Below are 24,856 nucleotides of genomic sequence, written 5' to 3'. Positions count from 1 at the left end.
ATCTCACATTTCAAATTCATGTAACTAGAATTCCACTGTTTTGTTTTCCAAAGATGTGGGACCATCTCTGAAACTCTTGGTGGACACCTTCTTGAAGCTGTTATTATTAAGAAACACCAAACCTGTAACCACACTTCTCCTCAAAGCTCTTAGACAATGCTCAGCAGCAAACACAGGAATCCATGTGGATTCTTCAAGCAAGTGTGACATCTCAACTCATCCAACCAGCTTACCTTTTCATGTTTGTGTTTCTCCTTTTCTTTCTCTTTCTTTTCTCTTTCTTTCCTCTCCTTTTCCTTCTCCTTCTTTTCCTTTTCTTTGTCCTTCTCCCTTTCTTTCTTTTTCTTCTTCTCTTTTTTGTCCTTCTTCTTCTCTTTAGGTTTCTCTTTGTCCTCAAATAGTTTTTCGGGTAGCATGGGAGACAAGGAAGGTAACATGCTGGGAAGCCTCATGGCAGATGGTGTGCTGAACAAGGGCATAGACATTTCTTTGGGAGGTAACACAAGAGGTGCTGATGGCACCTTTATCTTATCTTCCTTACCCTTATCTTTGAGTTTCTCTTTGTCTTTTTTATCCTTGTCCTTTTTGCCTTTCTCTTTCTCTTTCTTTTTATCTTTATGTTTTTCTCTCTCTTTTTTGGTATTGCCATCCTTCAACTTTACCTTTGTGTCAGCATCCTCAAAGTCCTTTAGTTTGAATTTATACAGATCAGGATCCTCCTCTTTGAGTAGTTCCTTCCACTGAAACTTTGCTTCCTTGTTTCCTTCCTTGTCTTTATCTTTCTCCTTGTTCTTTTCCTTCTCCTTATTTTTCTCCTTGTTCTTCTCTTTATCTTTTTCTTTTTGTTTTTCTTTCTTCTTCATTTTAGTTTTCAGCTCTTTTTTCAATTTCTTTTTCACTTCTGTCGATGAAGCCAACTTGGTTTTCTCCTCATAGACTTTGACAAGAGGCTCTGGAGTTGGAGGTGAAGCAGAAGGAGAGGAGAAATAAGTGAAGTTGGTAGGTGGATTAGAAGGTGTCCCCATGTTTGCCTTCCGAATGACCTCATCAATTGAGTCATCCATTGTCCATGAAATGTCTGAACTTGAAGTCCCACCTGAGGCAGGTATTGGAGTTGCTCCTGCCTTATTTGCACTATTGGCAGGAACAGAAGGTTTAGGAGTAGTAGACTCTGAAATAGAAAGTCTTTTAGGACTGGTAAAAATTTCCCCTTCAGATTCGGACCCAGAGGAAAACTCGAAGGGATCCGGCTCTCGTTCTGCACACGCACGAGCAATCACAGCATCGATTGAATCATCAATGGTCTTGTCCATGACCGGGACTTTCTTCACCTGGTTGTCCATATTTGGCTTGGGGGCAGGCTCAGGTGGTGTCTGTCCCTGTTTCACTTGGATATTTTCCTTTCCTATCTTCTCACTCAATGCAGCCGGAGGGGTTCTACTTGGTGTTTCAGGCTTCACGGGTGGTTGTGGAACGTGAACAGGAACCTTTGGACTTTTGGGACTTTTTGGGCTCTTGGCACGACCTGGTGACTTTTTTTCTTTGGATCCAGGTTTTGGTGAACGAATGGGACTGCCAGCTACCACTGGTGAGGGTGTAGTTTTGGGTGATTTTGTCTTTTGTCCGGGAGAACTTGTTTTGGACTTTGTTTTGGGTACAAACGGCTTTGCCTCTACAGTTTTGGGGGTCGGCACTTGGGATTTTGCAATGGGAGCCAACATTGGTGGTTCTGGCGAAGGGGGGGCTAAGTCTGTACTGTCCTGAACGTGAACTGGAGAAAGCATTGGTGGTACTTTTTGTGTATTTATTGAGCTAAGAGGCTCACGTGGTTCCACAGTTCCATCCAAGGCGTCCCCTTTGGAAACAGACAGTTTTGGCCTTTTCACAGGTGGGAATTCCTCAGGATCAGGACTTTCTAATGGTCTCTTGCTCAAGTAGTTCTCATCATTAATTGCCTCATCCTCTTCCATATCTCCTTCTTCTTCCAGTGGGACCTGCATGGCCTCTGCAGATGTACCTCCATCGGTAGGAACCTGCTCCTCTTCCTCTTCTGCAACAAAGAGCGTTTAGAAAAAGCATTAGGATAATTGAAATGCGTTTTACAGAAACAAACAAGCACCACAACAAATATTCATGTGCAGCTCAGCCCAGAACAGACAACTGGCCACCTAAGGGCTTCTTACTGGTCTGCTTGGAGGAACATGTGGCACCTCCTGTGTCACATCAGCCACCACTGGAACTGGCAGGTGCCCTCACTGCAGTGTAACACTGAACCCATGAGCAAAGAAGAGGAGGGTAGAGCTCACCAATGGCAGAGCTTGCAGAGCAGGCCCAAAGTGTCAGTTCTACCCAAAACCACACGAATAACTTCTTCATTCATTTTTAAATGAAAGGCAAGAGGTTGAAGCAATTTTTGCTGTAACACAGTGTCAAAGCAAAGGGTCAAAGTAAAATTAACCAGAACTGTCTTTCTTGCCCATATATCATACAAATTTGACTGCAGACTAACTACTAGGAAAACATCTTCCTAAACCTAGTTTATTCTTCCTGAAGCAGCACTTGCTGAAGGTTAAAGCAGAGGACTAAGCCCCATCCACCTGCCAGGTTCTGTCTCTGATACTATCTTAAGAGCTGCTGCAGGTGGACATTATCTGTTATGACTTTATGGGAACGCCCCAGCATCATGAGTGTGTGTTGGTTCAGATCAGGAACATGCCTTTGAAATGCATTTTCCCATCATTTCCCTTACTGTTGTTTTGTTGGCATGGTGGGACAATCCTGGAAGTGCATATGCCAGCTTCCTGCAGCAGTGAAACCAAAATGAAGGAGGAATTCACCTAGCACACTTCAGAGCAAGTGGGCATTCGAGTTGTGAGACCAAATACCAGCTTGGGAAAACAAGATAAACCTGAAATCTACACAGTGTAGACATCAGACATCAACTATTCCAAACCAGTGTGGCTACCACCTGTGTGATTGCTCTGGTTTTTTGTTTAATAACAAATTTTTCCCCCTACATACAACACCATCTTCAGAGCCACACGTGACATTATGGTGCAGAGAAAGGAGAAAATCCACTTGAGATCTCCCAACAAATCCACAGTAGATTTAAAAAGAGAACCTCTGATCTCCACAACCACAGCCAAGCACTTTATCCTCTTCGATACACTTCCTCACTTTCAAAATGGAATTATCCGAGCAGGAAAAAGGATTCTTAGTCCTGAATAAGAATGTCTACACAGGCATTAACCTGACACATTTGTGTTTGGAGTAATTACATCATTACACCTCTGCTGGTTAACATTCCTACACAGACAACCTCATTTCACTTTACCCCAAGTTTCTGTTTACCCACCTGCAAAAACTCAAGACATTTTGTCTATCAGGGTTTCTGAGGAAAGATATCCAGTGCCCCAAGATTCTCACATGAAATATGTTGTAAAAAACATTTACAAGGACAGTAGCCAAAACCCAACTTCCTAATGAGCAGGTGGCTTTAATGAAAAAAGCACCAAGAAACTTGAAACATTCCACTAAACACTATTTAAAACTCAGCAAGACAGCATCTTTCTGAAATATCTCTTTCCAAGGAGTTTATTTTCAGGTTTTCTGTGCTGGTGTTTCTCTACTGTAATGTGTCAATGCTCTGATTTAGGAGAGTTGAGTCAAGAGCCCTGGGCTGCAGCACAAATCTTGCCAGCATCACAAATTAAGTAAAATGAGCTAGCAAGTCTGGCTTTTGCCAGGGCCCAGAGGATTTACAGCAGCCAGCCCAGAGAGAAGACTTTGCCTGAGGATAAAGTCTTAGCCTTCCGTGAAAAACAGAAATGTTAGGGAGTTAGGTTTTGCCTGGCTGGGCACTGACATTGAATTTTTTAAACTGCAAAGTTAGAGTATAACTGAGAAATCACTGTGGACTGAGCCTGCACCTGCTATGGGGGAAAAAAATCTGCTTCCCCATCATGGAAGTAATTTCAATCTCTGTTTAAGCTGCTGCAGAAATCAGCTGCCTTCACCAGCTCAGAAGGTTTTGGGGATGAAGAATCAGCATTCATCAGATGTCACACAGCACTGGTTGCTACTGAGCAATTTCCTCCAAACCCCATTCCACCTACTTCAGAACTGAGAGTTTGTTTTTGTTTAAAAGTAGGAGATAAAATTTAAAACAAACATCATACTTTAAAATTGGGATTTAGAGAAATCTTCTACCTCAGCCACAAGATGAAAAGTATAGCCAAATTAAAATATTAGGAAAGATAGGGTTTGATGATATAGACTTTAGAAAAGAATAGGAATTTTAGAATAGAGATAGGAATATTAACCATTTTAATACAAGAAACAGGGGATAAAAAAAGCCAATAAAGTGGAAAATAAACTACTGCAACAGTAAAAATTTACATTTACTAGAAAAATCAGAACATTAATTTGCTAAAGATTTCTGCCTAGTGTCCATTTAAACAGCTCTTCTCTTACACTGTATCTCACAGAAGGGCACTGCAATATTTCATATTTTTATAACTCCTTCCCATCCCAAGGTGCTTCTCATGTTTTACCTACTCAGGATTGCAGAATACCAGCAGCTGCTGGATCAAAGGCAAAAAAACAATTTCAGAGGAGCTTTGGAGAACAGGGACTGGAGTTCTGTACAATAAAGAAAGAGCAATGCTTATTTTTTTTTTAATAAGGCCAAGTAAAGTTTGCAGCGGGCCCACGAAGTTTCTGTGATCTTGTGTGGAGGTGCCAGGGAAGGGCAGAAAGGTTAAAGTGCAGTTTGTAGAGGTGAGACAAGAAATCGGGGTGTCTTGGCTCCAGCTTTCATGCACATTCCTGCAAGCCACAAAGACAACTTAGTAAGGAAGCAGAGGCATTACCATCCCTTTTATATGGACTTGGATTCCCCAAAACATCTGGAAAAAATTGCCTGGGTCAGTCCTGAACAATCCAGGGACTAAGGAAGTTCATGAGCACTTAACTACTGACACACATTCACCACTTTTCAGACATGCTCAGATGACAATCTGGAATCCTATCGTGGTCAAATGAAATCCAAATTTCTCTTGGAACAAGGCCACAGTCTGATCCTTAGCAAGGACTGGTTTTCTGCCAGGCAGCAGCTTTCAAACCTGAGCCACCACAGCTGTGGCAGAAAACAATGAAGCTTTTTTTTTTTTTTTTTTTTGGTGGTGGGGGGGTTCAGTTAATTAGAGAAAGTGAAATTTCTATCTTGAGTTCAAAACCTATGGCTCTTTTTCCTCCCAAAGGATTCACACCAGAGCAGGAACTAAATATGGAAAAACATCAGCTTTTAAGTGTTTGCTGCCTGACTTGGTGATGAGCATTTACAACCACGTGGCCGCTTCCTCACCTCTGTCCATCTTTTTTGCCACCTGGCACTTCTGGATGCACCATCCTTTGTGCACAGGATTGCTTTAAAACTCTATTTAATGCCATTTCTCCCCATCTCCAGCCACCTTATTAATGATCCAGCCCGAGTTAGCATCTATAGGTCAAATGGATATCACCTCAACCATCTGCCCTCATAACTCTCCCCTGTAATGAAAGGAGACTGGAGCTGTTTGGGAGGTTTCTCAAGATAACAGATACATTTTTTTTTGGTCGTTAGAGAAGTCAGTGCTGGATCAATATTAATGCTCACATTACTAAAGCTATAGAGAGCAATTGTTTATTATGTCAGTGGGCCCCCTGTGCAGAGCCTGGGTTACAGGAGGGATGAGTTCTGCCATCACAACACTGAATTTGTCCATCACTGAAATAAAACAAGCTGAGAGCTGTCAGCATGCTGCCTATGATAAATCTGGTTAGAAAGGCAGCATTTCTTACTTGAGAATATTAGGCTGTGCCAGGGAAGTGGTGGAATCACCGTCCCTGGAATTGCTCAAAAAACACACGGATACGTCACTTGGGGACATGGATTTAGTGGTGACTTGGCAGAGTTGGGTAAATGGACTTGATGATCTCAGAGGGCTTCTCCAACCTAAATGATTCAATGGGTAACAACATCACCTGGCTCTATGTCAGAAGGCAAATTCACTTTCATGAAAGGATGGTTTTGAAGTTAGGGGAGGAAGGAATCCACTCCTCTCTTGACACAGGTCTGCAGGGTGATTTGGGGCAGGTCCCTACACATCCTGCCGCCTTGCCACCTGACAAATGATCATAATTCCATCTCACAGAGGAGCTGTAAAAGCTGAACTTTATGATAAATATGCAGCATCTGGACAGAAAGCATCAGAATCCCACATGCAAACAGTGGGGATCTGTCACCACTTCAAATGCTGGAGAATTTCTTAAGCTGAACAGTTCAGTCAAGAAACTGAAATTTCTGTACCCTTTCTAAGGAAAAAGCACTAAAGAAGCTCAAACTCTATTTCTTGGTACATCGTGTCCCTGTAGCACAGCAGGGACCCCAGACCAATGGTTTACTGAATATATACCTTCTTAATTTAGCCACAGCTTAGTTTCAGGACAGCAACACCCAACACTTCAGTAATGAATTTCCAGGTTTATGAAAACTGAAGGACTATTTGTCCCTGAAACTGACACGAGGGCACAAAGGAATAGAAATTCTGCAGAAAAAGAAGTGCAATTGCATGTACCACATTATCATGCTCACCTGGCTGCCTTGAGAGAGGATGCAGCACAACAGGTCAGATAAAAGTGAAGGCAGGAAAAACAGATGCAAAACTCATCCAATTGAGTAGAAATGCACCTATGTAGGGGCATTCTTCAAGCAAGAAAACCTATCATACATAACTATAGCTATAAAATTAAAATAGTCATGATCTTGGTTGTCACCAGACTTTTTACTTGATAGCTTCAGTGAAAAAACACAAGCATTGACAGCTAGATGGGTGTCCTGGAGAACATGGCACAGATTGGAACAGACAAAATCTCTGCTCAGCTTCTGACCCTGCCAAAAACTTACCCTGTCTGCTGGCTGGCATTTAATTTAAGTAAAGTTCCAGTCTCTCTTCTGAAAACTGGATTAACATTTCACTCTGTCACAGGGTGGTGACAGGATAAAACCATCTGGGTAAGACATGCAGATTTAAGAATAAACAAGTATTTCTTATGTACAAGATGAAGCAGAGTCAGACACGCTGGCCTAAAGCTGGACACCACTTGCTGAAGAAAGAGTAACTTGATTTTAGGAACAGCAGCTCTTACCTCCAATGCTACATCTAATGTGTTAATTGCACCAAGCTCTGGGAGGTAACAGCTCCTGTGGAAGCCAACTCTTGTTATTATAATAATGTAAGATTTAGGCATTTGGCATTTGATATTAACTGCAGTATGGCAGATAAACAGGATCAGCTATCAGAGCAGACTCATTAAGGATAAAATTCTCAAAAAGCAGATGTTTCCATCCAACTCATACATTGCCTATTTTCAACTATTAAATTTCTTCCATAATCCTTTTCTTTTTAAACAGAACTTGAACGTTTTCTTTTCTAAGAGAATGCAAAATGACCAAATAAGATCTGTCATGAGATCACAGAATTCTTTTATACGTAGTTCTGCTCAGATCAGCCTCTCTGCTCCTTTGCACTGCATGGTACCAAGTACCTGAGAGCAGGAGTTGGAAGCATCGGGGTTTTTAAGGAAAATTAAGATTTGGGAAAGGAACTGATCTGGCAGTGCCTGCACTGAAATCTTCAATCCATCTTCATTTCCAAGCATATCCTCCTTAGGACCACAGGGATATCAAGGCTGATGGTTTTATACACAGCCAGCTCAGACTCTCAAATGTGAGGAAGGAAGGGATTGTTCCCACCCAACATATGAAACATTTTAGTGACAAAAAAAAAAAACAAAAAAACTTCCTGCAGACTTCCAGAATAATTTTCCTATTGTCTAGTTAAAGCATGAGATGAAGCCAAAGATAAGTTTTTGGAAATTTTAAGTCATTAAGTCAAGAGCTTACATCCCTATCATATCCTAATAAGCAGGAGCTTTTGATTTCTGTTAAAATTGAAGTCTTTTTCTTGTGCCATGATATGTTTTATCTCTTTAACTTGTAATAACAATGGCCTTTTCCCAAAACAAACAGAAAGTGTGCTTGTAGTCCATAAAGGAAATTAATGGAAGAGGGACAAAATTCAATCCTGATATCCTACAGGCCAATATCCTGATACCTTAATGCAAAATGAACACACTGAGATACCTGTGACACATGTGGGGCTTAGAATACTGGATTTTATATAGATACTTGTGTATATGTTACATATATGTATATTTATAATTGTATATATTATTTCTCTGTTGTATGAACACAACTGACCACTGATGTGACCTGTTTACCAAACAGGTAATAAAACAACAGTTTCTCCTTTACTTTATAAAGATCAACCAACCTATTACCAAACCCTGACATTTTCCAGTTGATACTTTCTATGAGAAGAAAGCTGGAAAGAGAGCACCACCAAGGAGCTCATCTTCCATGTCTCAGATTTTTCCACTGACATTGTCACCAAGTTCATTGCAGTGCCTTCTTAGTATGTTATCAAATGCAAAAACCACCAATACATAAGGAGAAAAAAAAAAAGAAAAAAGAAAAAAAAAATAAAAAGAGCTTTCAGGTTAGCAAGTGATTTGATTTTGCACAAACACTGGAAGGAAGAAGTGAAAGGTGCTTGAAGTTAAACATCTCAATTTGTTAATCACACTGGAAAATGCTGTCCCAAATGGCTGGGAGGTGCCTTCAGCCCTTACTAGTAGCCAGCACTGACCTTTGAGGTGTTCAGCAGGACTGAGACTTGGTGTATACATTTATCAATCACTCCAGAAGCCCTTATTTACCTGCCCAAGAAGCTACAAGAGGTCAACAAAACACCCCTCCATCCCTAATGACATAATGCATCCAACCATCTGGAATGATAGCAATAATCAGGTTCTGGACTCAAAAGTTTCCAGATTGATTCAGTTACCTCTCCATCCTCCCCATCTTGGTGTGAAATCATTGCAGATGAACTATTGAGCACCAGTATGACAAGAGAGTATTGATATTTTTCCAGAAACAAACCATAACTCCCAAACCTGTAGTTCCAGATTTAAATGGAACCACATTTAAATGTAGTTCCACATTAAACTGTCCCATCCTTTCTTTTGTCCTGGTTCAGGCATTTGTGCAGGAGAATGAGGAACTAAACGAGGCTAAAATAAGGAAGATCATCTGCTGGTTTGGACTAGAAGTGACCTAATGGGATAACTCAGATGGAAATATATCTGAGGGTGGAAGGAAAAAAAATAAAGATTAAGTATTCTTATGTCCAGCTGGCAAAGTAAAAAACCCACCTCAGGATCACACAGGCATAAGGGAGTGGAAAAAAAGGGGGGACTTGTAAGGAGCATCACTCTGGGCATTAGATCTTGGCTTAGGATATAATGTGAGATTTTGGCTTACAATGCTGCTTTAGGATACCAGATGCAATGAGAGTAACACTTCTAAGTAGTTACTAGTGGCTGCCCTAATTCTAATATTTTTTAAAAATATGGAATTTTTTGAAGCCAAATTACACAGGATTCTTAAAATGACACAGCTAGTTCCCTGCTGAAGCCAGAAAAACAGAGTTGGCAGATTGTTATCTGCTACACCCGCAATCTCTGTCTGACCTGACAAAATATTAGTCCAGAATTTGTGCTGCTACAGCAAGCAAAAACATGTTTCTGTCTAAATACAACAAGGGAGACTTTAGTTTTGCTTTGACTTTTAAGCAGCAGCTCAACATTTTTTGTAGCTCATGCACAAATACATGAACACACAGCAGTGCTGGGCTAATGGGTCTGGAGAGCAGAAACAACCCCAGAAGCATCTTTAGGAAGTGTTGGAATGAGAAGTGTGTGAGATCCAGCCAGCTCCCTGTCAGCAGGGCAGCCTTGGCTCAGTCACTTCGGTGTTGCTCAGAATTACTTGGGATTGAGTCTCTCCCCTGAACTCTGCAGAGTGTAATGTGAAAACCACTGCAGTTAGAGCAAAACATAGAGCCAGGGACAGAAAACCTCTACAACAAAATCTGGCCTTGTCTCCATGCTTTTTATTTCACTTTTTACTCCCTCTGGGATGTCTGATCCCTAACAGAACTGAGAACTTGTCCCAAAGTATGCGTGCAGGCACTGAGGTTTTCTCTTTAGAGGAACATTTTGACTTCTAAAAAATAAAATTATTAGCAAAGACAAGGTAATTAGGCAATGACAATTCATAGAGTACAACCAATCAATAACAGAGTACATTAGCAAGACTGACAGAGGTGTGAAGCTGATACATTATAAATGGCTCTATACTGACCTGTAAAAATGCAGCGTTTCCCTAACATTCGGCACAATAAAAAAACTAAAATGCTATATAAGCAAGCCAACCTGAAATGACACCTAGTATTATAAATGGCCTAATCTATATGTTAATACTGTTGTATCACATAACTGCAGCAAGACTAAGATAACAATATGACTTTGGGGTTTCTATGGCTACATCCTGGGCTAACGTGCCTGAAAGGGCTTGCTGCTGACACCACACAAGCTTTCTGAGTGCTTCTCTTTGGTTATTTATGATATGATTTATGATAACGACAACATCTCCTATTTTCTCCCCTCGTCAGATACAATAAATTGCCATCGTTAATCACCGTGCTTGCCTCAGCTATGATTACAATGGTATAATAGGGCCTAGCTATGGTAATGCTGTGTATTAAGGTGTTTTTTCCCCCCCTTTAAAGAAATATGCACAAGTAGATCTTTGTAGCCGATGTCAGTACCTGTAGTATTTTAATAATCTTCCCAGGAGTATTCCTGGATGAGAATTTCTGTTACAACTGAGATTCAGCACCACTCCTCTTGCAAAGATCAAATTTACCATCTAAAGACTCAAAATCCACATTGTATTATCTGTATCTAATAATTCTCAGATATAATAAGAGGGGTTTATATGTATTTTTTCTTGAGAAAAGGAAAGCAGACCATCAGTCTTTTCACTTTGCACCTCTGTATCTAATCTTCCTGGCTGAGCTTTCCAAACCAGTTTTTCAAGTATCACAAATCTTACTAAAAACAAAAACACTGAACCTATATAAACATCTGGAAGGATTTTTACAGTGCTTTTCCTTTTCTATACTATGGTCTTGTATAAGGAAACATACTGCTCTACCTTCAATAAAATCCAAGGTTGAAAATCCCTAGGCTTTTACAAATATTTTAGGAAGCAACTATTTGTACCTCCTGGGAAAGGAACAGACTAGGTATTTATTGCACTGGGGTACTTGTACTTCTTCCATATTAATAATTTTTACCTGGCATTGCAGAATTTTAGTCCATCACGGATTTGCAACCTACATGTATATTTGGGTACTTGGATTCAGCAGTGAGAAAATACTGTGATTATTTAATGTCTTATCTTGCAACTGAGCTAAAGAACTCCAGAAAAAAAGAAGGCATAACTGTCTCATAGACATCACATATTTTTTCACTGTATTACTTCAGATCTCACTCTTTCTCCCCAGAAGTTCAAAATTTAACACCAAAAAGTTTGGGGTTTTTTTTGTGTAATGCATCTGTGGAGCAGAGATGTGGTTTAAAGCCCTTAGAATTGAAGAGTCACATTCCTCATCCTCAGGACTTCCAGTGACAGCAAGTAAGAGACAGACACGATGGGCTGGCTATTTTAGATTGTACTAACAAGCATATTTGTGCTTATATGGCTGCTAAAAATAGCTGAAGGTGTCCTTCAGCCCAGAGTGACCCAACCCGTTACTGGTTTTGTGGCCAAGGTAGAGGAGATGGGAGGGGAGATCACAGCAATTCTGATCAGCACAGGGAAGATGTCTGGCATGGAAGAAATGGCAACATGAAGACAGTGGTCTCCTATTAAATCATAAGCTCTTCTCCAAATTCACAGGATAAACACAGACATTGCCAGGTGGGGCACAAAACCCACATGGAGAGAGAGAATTCCTCTGGCAGACAAGGTGTGTGATCAGCTACAATTACCTGTGTCTGCCTTCCGCCTCCTTTACTCCCTCAAAAGTAGACCTGGGCTATTCTGGGTCTTAATCTCTTATACTCTTATTCACATGAGGGAGCTTCTGCAAAAATGAATTCCCAGAAGGAAGTCCTGGCTCAACTCAGCTTAAAGACTATCATCACTCTGGCTATGCAAGGCAAATGCAATTTTGCTGTTGTAAAAAAAGGCTCTGAGTGTTTAAATCACCTTCAAGTAACTTTTTAGTTCAACAACTCATTTGGCCATTAATTGCCTTGCCTCTCCTCCTCCTCTTGTGCATCACTTGCAATTGCAAGGGCATGTTTGAATCCCAATGATAAGCTGCTCAGGGCAAGAACTGTATCTGTGTTTTCCAAAGTGCTTTGGTTACTTCTGGCACTATAAGAAACACAAACAGAGCACGTATTTAAGAGACTCTTCCATCCATCTTTTTGTCTTTATTAGGTAAGAAAGAGAAATTCAGTGTCTTCTCAACAATTCAAAAATATTCTCTAAAAAAGAGAAAGACTGGTATAGGGAGAAGTTTATTTTCAATAGATGAATTGAGAGGTATAGATAAAGCTAACTAGGGCCAGTGGTCTAGAATAAATTGGAAAAGCTCTGTCTATCCTGTTAGATCCTGATCTGTGGTATTGATCCATTGTGGCACAAATTAAGAGGAGTCACAGAAATTTAATTAAAAATAAATAAAAAAGCTCTGCAATTGACTGGAAAACTCTCACTAATGTAAACAGAATTACTTAAGAGTAAAAAAAAAAAAAAGGCTCATGTTCACCCTCTCCCTTAATAAATGTATACACACCATGCCCCAAAGTGTTCACCAAATCTTCCAGCTGTTGGGAATGGTTTGGGAATATTTCAGATGTTGGGATCCCATTTCTTTAACAATACCAGCAGCAATCATGAATGCTTTTCCCATGCAGAGGAATGAGTTTATATCCACAATTGCTAACTCAGAAACACAAGTGCAGTTACAGCTTCCAACTCTGCCTAAACAGCATCCAAAGCCTTCAGAAGATGCACTGACCACACTTATCCCAAGACCTCAGTGCTCTGAACTGGCACTGGTGTGTCCTGGTACATCTGTGAACCCCCCACTCCTTTGCTGGGATGAATTCTGAGCCACAATACGAATCCCATAACAAATACAATCTTCTTGATCTAGCAGAGAAGGAAATCACTGATGATAAGGTTTTAATAAAGCTTGACAAGCCTCAAAATTAAATTTGCTGGGAAGGGTTCACCCCCGAAACAGATACTTTCAAGCGGTCTTCACGAAAGAAGCCATGGAGACTTAAAGAGAGGAAAATGTTTACTTTAAGAGTTTTTTTTCTTACAGCTACAAATCCAATTAGTGACTCTCTTTGTCTTCCAGCCTCTCTGCTTTATTCTGTACGGGAGCACATGTGTGTCCAGGCTCTCCCTGTTAGCCTGCCCTGTAAAAGGTGCCCATAGGCAGAGAGAAAACTAATCAGGGCAGTGTGATCAGCCAGCCAGCAGCACTTCCCCGGCGACACTCCACAGCCATCTGAAACCGGACCGGGCAGCCCGACGCCACGGAGGGTTCAAAATGCTGCTGTCAGCACTGCTGGGGAAAAAGTGCTCTGAGAGCATGGGGTGACTGTGCTGAGCAATAATTCTGTGGGCAGCTTCCCACTCCGGCAAGGAGCCCGATTCAGGAGGCTGTAGGAAAATTTAAACCACATCCAATTTAAAACCTCTGCTTTTTTTTCCGGTGACCTTATAATTTTTCAGGGACAGCTGCTAAAATCTATTGCTTCTTTCCCTAGGACCCCATGGATCACAGCAACATCTTCAAATAAATCTCACTTTCGAGGGAGCTCAGAGGCTGAAAACACAGCACAGGAGTCAGTTAGATGCTCTCACTATACAAGAGCTTTTTGGGGAGGCAACTGGAGAGACCTCATGGGCTTTTACAAGGCCACAGCCACAAAACAATCCTGCGCTTCTGAGGTTGCTGCAAGATTTTGTAGGACAATTAAGCTAAGAAAAACCAGTGAAAAACATCAGAGCAAAAAATAAAAGGGAGATTCAGAGACATCAGAGCTCTGAATTTGCAGAAGTAGAGCTGGGCATGGATGTGAAATGATTGTGATACACTTCTCGTGGTGTCACCTGCAAAGGACACACAGTAAGAGAGGATACCCTTTTACAAGAGTATGTAGTGATGGAACAAGGGGAAAAGACTTCAAACTGACAGAGAGGAGGTTTGGATTGGATATTGGGTAGAAAATGTTTACTGTGAGGGTGGGGTGGCTCTGGCACAGGGTGCCCAGAGAAGCTGTGGCTGCCCCATCCCTGGAAGTGTCCAAGGCCAGGTTGGATGGGTCTTGGAGTAACCTGAGATAGTGGAAGATGTCCCTGTCCATGACAGGGGAGTGGCACAAGACCAGCTTCAGGATCCCTTCAAACACAAATAATTCTCTGAGTCTATGACTTTTTTGGAAGCATTAAGCAAGTTTTAGAATATTGCCTCCGTTTAGAAACATTCCAACCCATTTTTAAAATAAAAACTCACAGCTCTGACAAGGACCTCAAGGCCCACACTGTGTGATGTTGCACTTTAGATTCAACTCCCTCTTTATGCTGCAGCCTTCATTTGGATGCAAGGGCAGCCCCTATGCTCCCAATGACCTTGGCAAAACTCTTAAAAACAAAACAAAAACAAAACAGAAAAAAAACACACTAAAAAACCTTCAGGACCTCAGGCTCTGAAGCTATTTTAGAATTAGCTTTGAATAATTGTCCCACAATAGGAGTTTTCTTGATTAATTGCTTAAGATAAGGCCTCCTTTTCCTTGCTGGCCTCCAGTGACTCCCTCCACTTCCCATAATCACTTTTGTCTCAGTCTCCTGTTTACTGGGAACAGCTAAGAGAAAAATCAGAGATACACCAACTCCATTACCTGAGGATTAGCCAGAAGATAACCCTATGTATTCCATTACTGACCATTATTTGAGTAATTATTCAATCAAGTTTAGACCATGTGAAAGATGCACTAATTGTTTTGCAGAGCTTGCCCAAGCTGTTTATCTAAGGGATGCAACTTGTGTCCTTTAACAAAACAAAAATGATGTGCTGATTGCAAAGGAAAATGAGAAGTGGCTTTGTATTGAACTCTGTATCCTAATTAGGCTTAACTAGGAGTTAAGAATCTATTTTGACCAAGTTTCCACACGAGCTGGATTGGGTACATACTTGATTACAGAAATTCTGTGGGATATTGCTTTTCCATCTGAATTATTTAAAAAATGGTACATGGCCATTATTTTTGTAGTTTATGAGATAAGCACCTGAATATAGGGAAAGCAGGGATAGTGGAGAAACAAACAAGCCAGTAACCAGCAGGCTTAATTTAAACAAGGAACTTGTGCACACATCAGTACTAGAGTCAGAAGGCTTGATACTCTGATTTAAACTGAATTAATGCCTTTTAGCTAAGTAATATTTTTCTTGGACACATGGAAGGAATGAAAAAAATCCAACAAAAACAAATTTAGTGAAGGAATTGGCTTCAGTAGGCAGTTCTACGTAACATTAACTTTCCACTCAGACATAAAAAAATGCAACACCCCTTCATTTCAGAGCTGTCGGATTCCCCTGTAACCTTCCCGTTTCATGGACCTCGGGCTGGTTCACTACCAGGTGACTCCCTGCTGAGAGGGAACTGCAATTCCCAGGGACACCAGCTGATGGTCCACAAAGACCCCAAAGAAGGCAGAGACTGAAGACAACTTCTTCATCTCGAGCTACAAAACTTCCCTGACTCGTGAAACCTTGCAGAAGCATTTGCAGCTGACGCAGTTCATCCGTAACTTTATTTGCTCTGCTGCTGGTTGCCACTCTTTCTAACCCCCTGCTCCATAAACTCAAGCCTTTACCACCCCTGTCTTCGTGAGTTCTGGAGGGTGGAGGGGAGATTTATCTTCAGGAGTGAGCACAAACTGTTGGTATTCTTGGGATTGAGGCAGAACGAAGCGCGCTCAGCCGTGGCAATGGAGCTCCTTCCAAGGCAGGATTAAAGGCAGTGGTGGGGAAGCTCAAGTTTTAATGGATAAATTGTTGCAGAATACGCTCAGCCAAACATCTCTGCTGATGAAGGGGACTCGGAATTGGGTGGGGAGGGGATTATCATCCTGCTGTGCCATGTCATTTTTGAGAACACCCTCCTCTTAATTTAGTTATGTGCCAAACAGTGAGCAGCAGTTTGACCCAAATCCTATTAGCAACAACAATCTGTTGTTCCCTCCTCTCCCCAAAATTGAATATGCTCTGGGATGCATTACACAGAAATAAATTGACATGAGGGAGGTTTTCCCCATTAATTTCTCCCACTTCCCAATTCAAGCTGTAAGTTCATGGGACAGGGACCTGAATTAGATTTGTAAAGCAGGGACTTCACCCACGCTGCTGCCTGGATAAATTTGGAACAGAAAAACACTGAAGATTTTCTTTCACTTTTTTTTTTTCTTTTTGTTATGTTTTCTTTTTTCTTTCGTTGTAGTATTTTTCTCTTTTCCACCTCTTCATTGCAGGTGTCCCTGCCTGTGGCAGGGGGTTGGAACTAGATAATCTTGAAAATCCCTTCCAAACCATTCCAGGATTCTGTGATTTTACAATTCATTAACTGCTCCTTCCAAAACCCAGAAAACCACAGGTTTTTTGTATTATAGAATTTTTCTGCTTTTTCCTCTCCCTCTGAGCTTTCCTGAGCTTTCTCTCTGTCTAGCATTTAGCAGGAAGATAAAAACTAGAAGAGGAAAGAACACATTTGCTTTTCATGTCACTCAGGATATTTTCATGGAGGAGACTGATGGCCAAAGGCCAGACTGAAGCAAAAGGTAAAGGACAAAACACTCAAAAAGCCCATGGAATATGGAACTATAAGCAGTAAGAAGAGGAAGAGGAGGTAGAGAGGAGTTGCACTAAATAAACATTTCCAGACCAAAATAAGGAAGATGGGACAAGCAGGTAGGTACGTTGTGGACACATGCTGAAAGTGGCTGTGGGACAAGCCAGAATGTAAATGGGAAGCAATTGTTTGCTGGTTTGCTTTTTTCCATCACATGATGCTAAATGCTGCACATTTTGGTCCTCAGGGTCCTGTTCAGGCAGGGTCTCTTCACTCCTGAGTTCTTCCAGCTCACACCTGTCACTGCAGTTACTGGGGCTTCATTTCTTGGGCACATCCAGAAAAATTTAAAAAATGCCTGAGGATACCCCTAGACAAAAGGCTGCTCAGAAGTGACATAGTCAGCAATTATTAAGAAGTAGAAGACTTATTCAGATCTCTGACTTTGCAGTACGGCAGAGGATTCTTCTTCTAGCTGGAGTAGGATATACATTTATTTCTCTTACATGGCATCTCTGACTCAGCAGAGATCACTCCTCAGTTGACTTTCTAAATTTTTTTTCTTCTCTTCAGGAGTTGGACTTTGATGATCATTATGGGTCCTTCAAACTCAGAATATTCTATGACACACTGACTGTTTTTGCACCATATTATTCCCTAATAAAGTGGGAAATGGCAAACCCTTTCCTCTCTCTCCCCCACCACGAACTGTCACTGCTCCCAGAGGCAAGAAAGACAGCAGAGCTTCAGATAATGCCAAGAAATCTCTCTCAAATATGAAATATCACTGAAATGTACAAAATAAGACCTGCCACATCTTCTTCTGCAGGGAGCTAGAGAGCCTTTTATAAGGAATTTCAAATCCAGAAACAGATCTGAATTTGTTTCAAGCTCTAAATAAGACTCTGGCACACATCAGATTCTTGTTGTATTCTGGAGCTCCTCCTTCTTCTCCACCATTTCTGGGCTACAGAAACGTACCCAAAAGGTTGGTCTAGGTACACCCAGGAACTCATTAAATTCAACTAAAATGACCTCCAGAACCCTGGGATGAAGTAACAAGAGAAATGAAGCAGGAGGAATTTTAACATGGTAACAACTTGTTTCCTTTTTCCACAATCTGCTACTACAGGATAAATATCTTGTATTCTGGCTAATAAAGGTTTCCTACAAAAATGTCAGATTTACTAAGATTTCCTACTTAAATCTAAGATTTTACTTATCTGCACAGAAAGCTGTTTAAAAAACCTAGATGCCTTACAGGGAGAAAGAAATATAACCATAACAAGCATAAACAAGGACACTGTCTTAATCCTCTAAGTAAGAAGGGTGTGCTGTCAGGACTTGCATCTGTGCCTTCTGCAAATTAAAATGGAAAAAAAAAAGTCAGTGATGGTCAAATGCATAAGGAACTGGGAGGAGAAAAGACAAGTTACAATTTTCAGGATACCTGAGAAACTGTAAAGATATTATTTCCATTTTCAATATGCTACAGCATCACAAGAGAATATCACCTTTGACATACACCAGACATGCTGAATGACAGAGTGGCCAAAAATATCATTTATCATACGCAATATGATTAACAAGCTCTCTGACTGCTCAAGAATAGCAGGTATTTAGGGGCACAAGATATCCAATTCAGAATAAAAGTTTAAATTCATTCTTACTCAGGAGTAAAATGTTTGTCAAATCACTGTCTGGGGAATTTTCCATTACTGAGAGCAGATATTTTAGGACAACTTGCTCAGGGCATGGCCACGTATTTAACAGGCTCTTCATCCATAGATGGGAAAGAATTTGCACAGACAACCAAAAATCATAGAATCACAGATTGGTTTGGGTTGGAAGGGACCTTGAAGATTATCTTGTTCAAATCCCTCTGCCACGGCAGGGACACCTTCCACTGCACCACATGTCTCATCTACAGAGGAAAAAACAAGCAGGGCTCAGAAATTATAAGCTATTGATGCATGGTCATTGTCACACAAAATACTGATGGCAAGGATGAAAATTCAAAGTCTAGGATGTTTGGAAATCAAATTCTGAACCTACCATTTTTTTTACTTTAGAAAAGGTGTAATCTGGCTAATCAGATATTTTCCATACAGTCAGAAAAGGAAAGAATCCATGTCTCTTGCTGTCTGGATTAGGGGAGACACCTTGCTCATCTGCATGATGATTCTGCATCTCTCCTTAGGAGAGGGATGCTCCTCCTGCCACTGAAACTGTTGGTTTCTCTTGGCAGAAAGAGTAGTTTAATTCCTTGTAATGCACTTAAGGCTGATTTGGGAATGACCATCACTTTATGGCTGATGCCCATCCAGAACAGGTATAATTTTTAATTTCAAAATAAATCACAAAAGGACTGTGAGATTTTAACCTTTGGTTTTTGCACCACATGCTTCTCCTCGCCTCCATCCCCGCTCAGTGCGGATTAGGATGGGGAGAGGGATGAATTATCTCTGGAGAACTATAAAAGATAGAATTGATTTTTGGTAAGAACTCCAAGGAAGTTCTTAATACCTCCTTATCTTTGTGAGTAATACAGCAATGTTCCTCTGCTGAGTGAGCGCCTATCTCCGGAGCTATCCTTGCCAATGTTATCTCTACAGAAAAGCAGCTTTGAAGGACAGAAAATAATATGTGTTCCCCATTGGTTGCAAAGGAGTTGTGTCAAAACTTGCAATACACAATTTAGGTTCTACACCAGGTATTTCCATAACTTAGGGGAATTCAACAAGTTTGCTGCTGTGACGCCGGCATGAGGCAGAGATAAGATGTGCCCATCTCGCATTGTGGAATTTAATAACTGGGAAGCACTTCAGAGCACCTGCACAAACCTAACAAAGTGACACTGCCCAAACTCACTGTCTTGCATGTTAATATTTTTATTACAGTGTGAATTTGTGAAGCTTCTTTAAAGAAATTTTAGATTGTAGTATTTAAGTATTTCTTGAAGAAAGGCAGCAAATTCTAGGTTTATAAGGGGAAGCAATTTCCTCTTAGACTCGAAAGGAGGCATGGAAAAAACATAGTTTTGGATGCACAAACTATTTGCCAGGACAGAGGCTCATGCACTGCTGCTTTTTACCTGACCAGAATAATTTGTGTAAGAGGAGATCCTACCTTCTCTTACAAACTGTCTGATCCTGGCTGCAGTATTAACAACACAAATATTGGACTGTTCCAGCCCTGATAATTTTGGGTAGTCCCCTACAACTTCTGAGCTTTTAGGTCAAATTACTGATTTTCTGAGAAAGTGAAGCCTTTGATTCAAAAGCTCCTGTTTCTTAGAGAGATTCTTTTAAACATGCATGGATCTCTGCACGTCACCTCCTCGTCAGTCCGGGGTTATGCCTATGTATAATAATTTCCTTTTTATTTTCAGCCCTTGACAACTAGCAAGGAGAACACATACAGAAAGTGTCTTGCAGCTCCTCTAAAAACAAGCCTCTACTGCAGCTGAACAGCCTCTTCTGAGAGAAAGAACTTTTTGGTCATCTAGCAAAGCCAGTAATTCTGTTCTCCAGACTCCCAGGATTTCTGCTATCTGATGGAATATTTAAGCAGAGACTTCATTCCCCCGGTGGAGCGCTGAGGGCTCAGCCACTCCACTCCAGTGTTCAATGAGCTCTTGTGTTCTATTACAGAATAAATGCGATTTTCTGCCCAGCTGGAAAATGATACTTCTTCCTAGTGCAGAGATTTGTACCCCACTCTAACCCGTCTAAATAGGTCACAGTCACATTTTCACAATACTACCAATATATCCCTTCAGAAAATGCAAAAGCTTGGTGCACCCAGGGCAAAGACTATCTAATGTTGTGTACTGCAAACTCTCCTCAGCAAAGAAAAACAAATCAAACTAAAGAACGCGTTACATCTCTCCATAAACCCTCTCCTTGACTCGGAGGGTTGGAGAAGCCCTCCCATATCTCTCTGTCTCATCAGCTTTCCTATTTCAAGCAGATTTGAAGGCCCTGCTCTGCCAGTGACCAGCTTGGCAGTGCTTGACAAGACACAGCTCCATGCCTGACTCCCATCCTCTATCAAATGGGGATTATTGATATTTTCTCCAAGTGCCTTCAGCTCTCTGAGGGTACCAAGAAGCCTTATTTATTAATTTGCCCGCTCCAAATAAGACCAGCTCTGTCAATCCTACCAGCACTACTCTACATGGCGTAAGTCTCCCAAAATATGGAGTCTGAGGTCTAGTGAGATGACTCGAGAGAGCAAGAAGTGTGATTTGTTGCTTTGTTTCTTCTTCAGCTGCCTCCTGTGCATGCTTTTTAGGCTGTTTTACCAGTCTAATGACAGGGGGATGTGATGATCTTAATGTTTTTTTTCCAACCTTAGCAACTATATGATTCTATAAAGTAATTAAGCACTATGAATGTGCCCTTCAAAAGCATATGTTGTTTTCAGCCACTGTGGTATAACCCTGGAGTAAGCTCAAAAAAAGCCAGGAGAGTTAAACCTTGCATGTGGGCAGACTGAAACTTCAGTGTCAAAATACATTTGAGGTAAAATGAATCAAAATGTGGAGAAAGGAGATGCTCAGAATTGATTTTTCCAACAAGGCATTTACAGGCACTCCAAACACGATCTTCACTTCAAACATAAAATAGTCATTGTGCTGATTTGTTACAGTACGGCTTGCTAACGTATTTGATTCCACATTATCTGAAACTCTGAGTTATCCAAGGTCTCATCTTCTTAATGGAAGGGAATGTACAAAAGCAGAGCACTCACTTGAACACACAATATATTATCTATACAAATTGGGACTCATTCAACAGACAAACTTAAAAACCAAATTATGTTTGACTATCAATTTGATACTCTGCAGGAGAAAGCACCACTTAGAGCCTGGTGGTTTATAAAGCCTTTTAGCTACACATCTTGGCATTACAAAACATCAGATCTTGACCATGTCCAAGAACTCACTAGGAAGCTCCCATGAGAAGAAAATTTTTGTTAGTTAATTGTTGCAGCTGAGACTTTACCAAATATTAAACAAATGCAGTGCTGTGGGCTAAGATATCAATATTCAAACAATGTTTCTTGGCAGAATACTCCACCACTGTGTCAAAAGCAGATTCCTGCCAAAGCAACAGGTTGGGTATCCCAAAGGAAATTATGGAAGCAAAAAACTCAGGAACCCTGCCTGAGACACTGATCCAGGAGACAGTGAATTTCAGTTCTTATCTTTGCTTCATTACAGCCACCTCTAAACTAAGTCATCTGCAAAATAAATTCAGATGCCTCAGTTTCCCAACTTTTAGAGGCTGGAGAAGCTACTTGAGAATGGTCAATTCAAAGTCAAACACAGAAACATAATTTGCCAAATACGCATGCAGAAATGCAAATTGCTTTTCCATTCAAAGTCAGGTGCTAGAGATGTCACTTTTTACTGAGATGTTTCTATGTGGTAATAAATAATACTTTGTAAAGCACAGGGAACTTTTGCCTTCAGCACAGATTTTTTTGAACTCATACTTTCAGCGGCACTTCATAGGATCTTTAAAGTGACCCTAAAGATCATCCAGTTGCAATCCTCCTGCCATGGCCAGAGACACTTTCCACCAGATCAGACTGCTCAAAGCCCCATCCAGCCTGGCCTTGAACACTTCCAGGGATGATGAGATCGACAACCTCCCTGGGCAACCTGTGCCAGGGCCTGATCACCCTCACAGTAAAGAATTTCTTCCTCATATCCAATCTAAATCTACCCTCCTGCAGCTTACAGCCATTCCCCATGTCCTATCATTCCATGCTCCTGTGAAAAGCCCCCTATCAACCTTCTTGTAAGCCCCCTTTATGTACATTTTGTGATATTTTAGAAAAAAGCCCAACAAACATCAGTAAATTAAGACTAACTATCCCAACAATTTTCAGCAGAAATACTATTTTTTAGTTTTTACTGAGAAAAAACCTTAATTTGTCAACTCCTTTAATTAAAAATGATTAAAAGCTCTAATTTGCAATCAGAATTCTGTAACAAAAATAGTAACCCCCACATCTCATTCTGCAGCTTTTCATCAGGGTACGAGCCAGACTTCAGCTGTATAGCACCAGACACACTGTGAACAACACAGCACAGTACAGTTCACCAAATAAAAATTCAAGTCCACAGTGCAGTGACAGATACTTGGATGCTACTGGGCAGTTCATGTTATAAACAGAGGCATTTCTCTTGAAAGTTCAATAAGGTTGAAAGCCAAAACAGTGATACGGCATCAGGGATTTATCATCTAATAATAAAAGAGTGTTTGTTCCTCCAGATCTGCTTCGAACAAGTGGAGTCTCATGCTGAAAGAGCAGGTTCAGTAGGCATGCAGCTCTTCAATTGCACTCCTTATTGTATGCTTTATATTAAAGAAAGCAATTTAACTTTTGAGGACAAGAAAATTATCTTGAAACTGAAGTCCTGCCTAAGCTCAAGGCCAAGCTAGTAAAGAACATATAAAATTATTAAAAGGTCTTCAATTATTAAGATAGCTGGAACACTTGCAACAGCTGTAACTCAGGGTGCCTACACATTTTAATTATATCCCCCAGTGTCAGCAGGTTATAGCTTTCTCTCTCTATCATGCTAAAATTTATCAGGCCTGGCCTGTCATAGCCTTTAGGAAAAAAAAAAACCCAAAAATCTTTAGGCCACATTGCTCACTCCTGCTCAAATCATGGGAGAGCAGAACTAAAGTGGAAGTAACTCAGTTTTGCTGCCCCACTGGTGATGAAGCAGAGATAAAAACACTTGAGCACCCTCTCTTATTGGTGATTTGGAGATTTTTGGTGAAAATTATGTATGGTGTCACTGAATTCACTCATGTTATTTGATTAAGTATAAAATAATGTGAGAATTTACATGACTGTCAAAGCAACGTGAAACAGAGAGGCACCATTGTCCAAGAATCCTAGAAAGGTTTGGGCTGGAAGGGACATGAAAGATCATCTCATTCCACCCCCTGCCATGGGCAGGGACACCTTCCACTGGACCAGGCTGCTCAGAGCCCCATCCAGCCTGGCCTTGGCTGAAGCTGTGCTGTACCAGGTATAGGTGTAAATTAATTGGCTCCACTTCCATAAACAAACAAGGTTTCCCGCTTCAAAAAATCAAGGCTTTGGGATCTGTGCCTTGCTCCTTATCAAGCACAAGTGAACATAACTGGACTCTGCAGAAATCATCTGGGGCAGCATTTTCTGGACCTCAAATTCCTACTGATGGACTTTGCTGCAGTAGTATTAAACCCCTTCCTTACCCATGCAAGCTTTGATGCAAGGCACAACTCTGACCATGTACAGAAGAGACAAGCTGCTGGCGCGCAGCTAAAATGAATTCTCTCTATATATGTTCTGTTTTAAACATTCAACAAGTTTAGAGCTAAACCATCCCAAGATAGTGACAGGGATGTCTGCTAACTCTTGAAAGACTGGAGGAGCTTTGACAGTGTATGGGCTCAACTGCTGATCTCCTGGTTCTTAGGTCCTGCCAGATCAGAAAAACCAATCACAGTTCCTTCACATGACATACACTGAATAAATGTTTACTGTTCTTCTAAAATGCTCCTCTGGACTGTAAAGTATAATGTAAATGTACATGTAAGGTATAATATTAGAAGTGAGTAAAATTCAAGGGGACAAAAATCTCATTTATGCACAGTACCCACAAAACTAGGCCAAGGACTAAGGTAGATATTAGGATGTAAACACCAAGCAAAACTAATACACTGTAGTTTTGTAGATCCAGATTTGCCAAAGCAAGCTCCAGCAAATCACTGCTCTGAGCGCAGAACTTCATGCACCATCATTTCCTGTTTGCAGAGTTAGGATAAGTCAAATATTAATGATATGGTGCACTAGAAAAAATAAATTGTGATGGTAACACCGTCATGCAATGACATGTGAGGATTCTATGTCCAGCCTCACCTGAACATTTTTGAGTTCAACAAGTGCAACCTCG

The 24,856-nt window shown here is 40.9% G+C and overlaps 1 protein-coding gene across 1 annotated transcript in view; it reads right to left on the bottom strand.

Annotated features, from left to right (window-relative positions):
* The window catches only part of TAF3 (TATA-box binding protein associated factor 3), a 113,723-nt gene that overhangs the window by 24,461 nt on the left and 64,406 nt on the right, over nt 1–24,856 (bottom strand). Inside the window, exon 3 of the mRNA XM_038153325.1 lies at nt 234–2,050. Within this exon, the coding sequence (XP_038009253.1) occupies nt 234–2,050 (1,817 nt within the window). The remainder of the gene's footprint in view (nt 1–233; nt 2,051–24,856) is intronic.

This window comes from Motacilla alba, chromosome 1A (genome assembly GCF_015832195.1).
Source record: "Motacilla alba alba isolate MOTALB_02 chromosome 1A, Motacilla_alba_V1.0_pri, whole genome shotgun sequence".
In the NCBI taxonomy this organism is placed as follows: domain Eukaryota; kingdom Metazoa; phylum Chordata; class Aves; order Passeriformes; family Motacillidae; genus Motacilla; species Motacilla alba.
The sequence above is the reverse complement of the archived record's forward strand: the minus strand, read 5'-3'. Positions and strand labels throughout refer to the sequence as shown.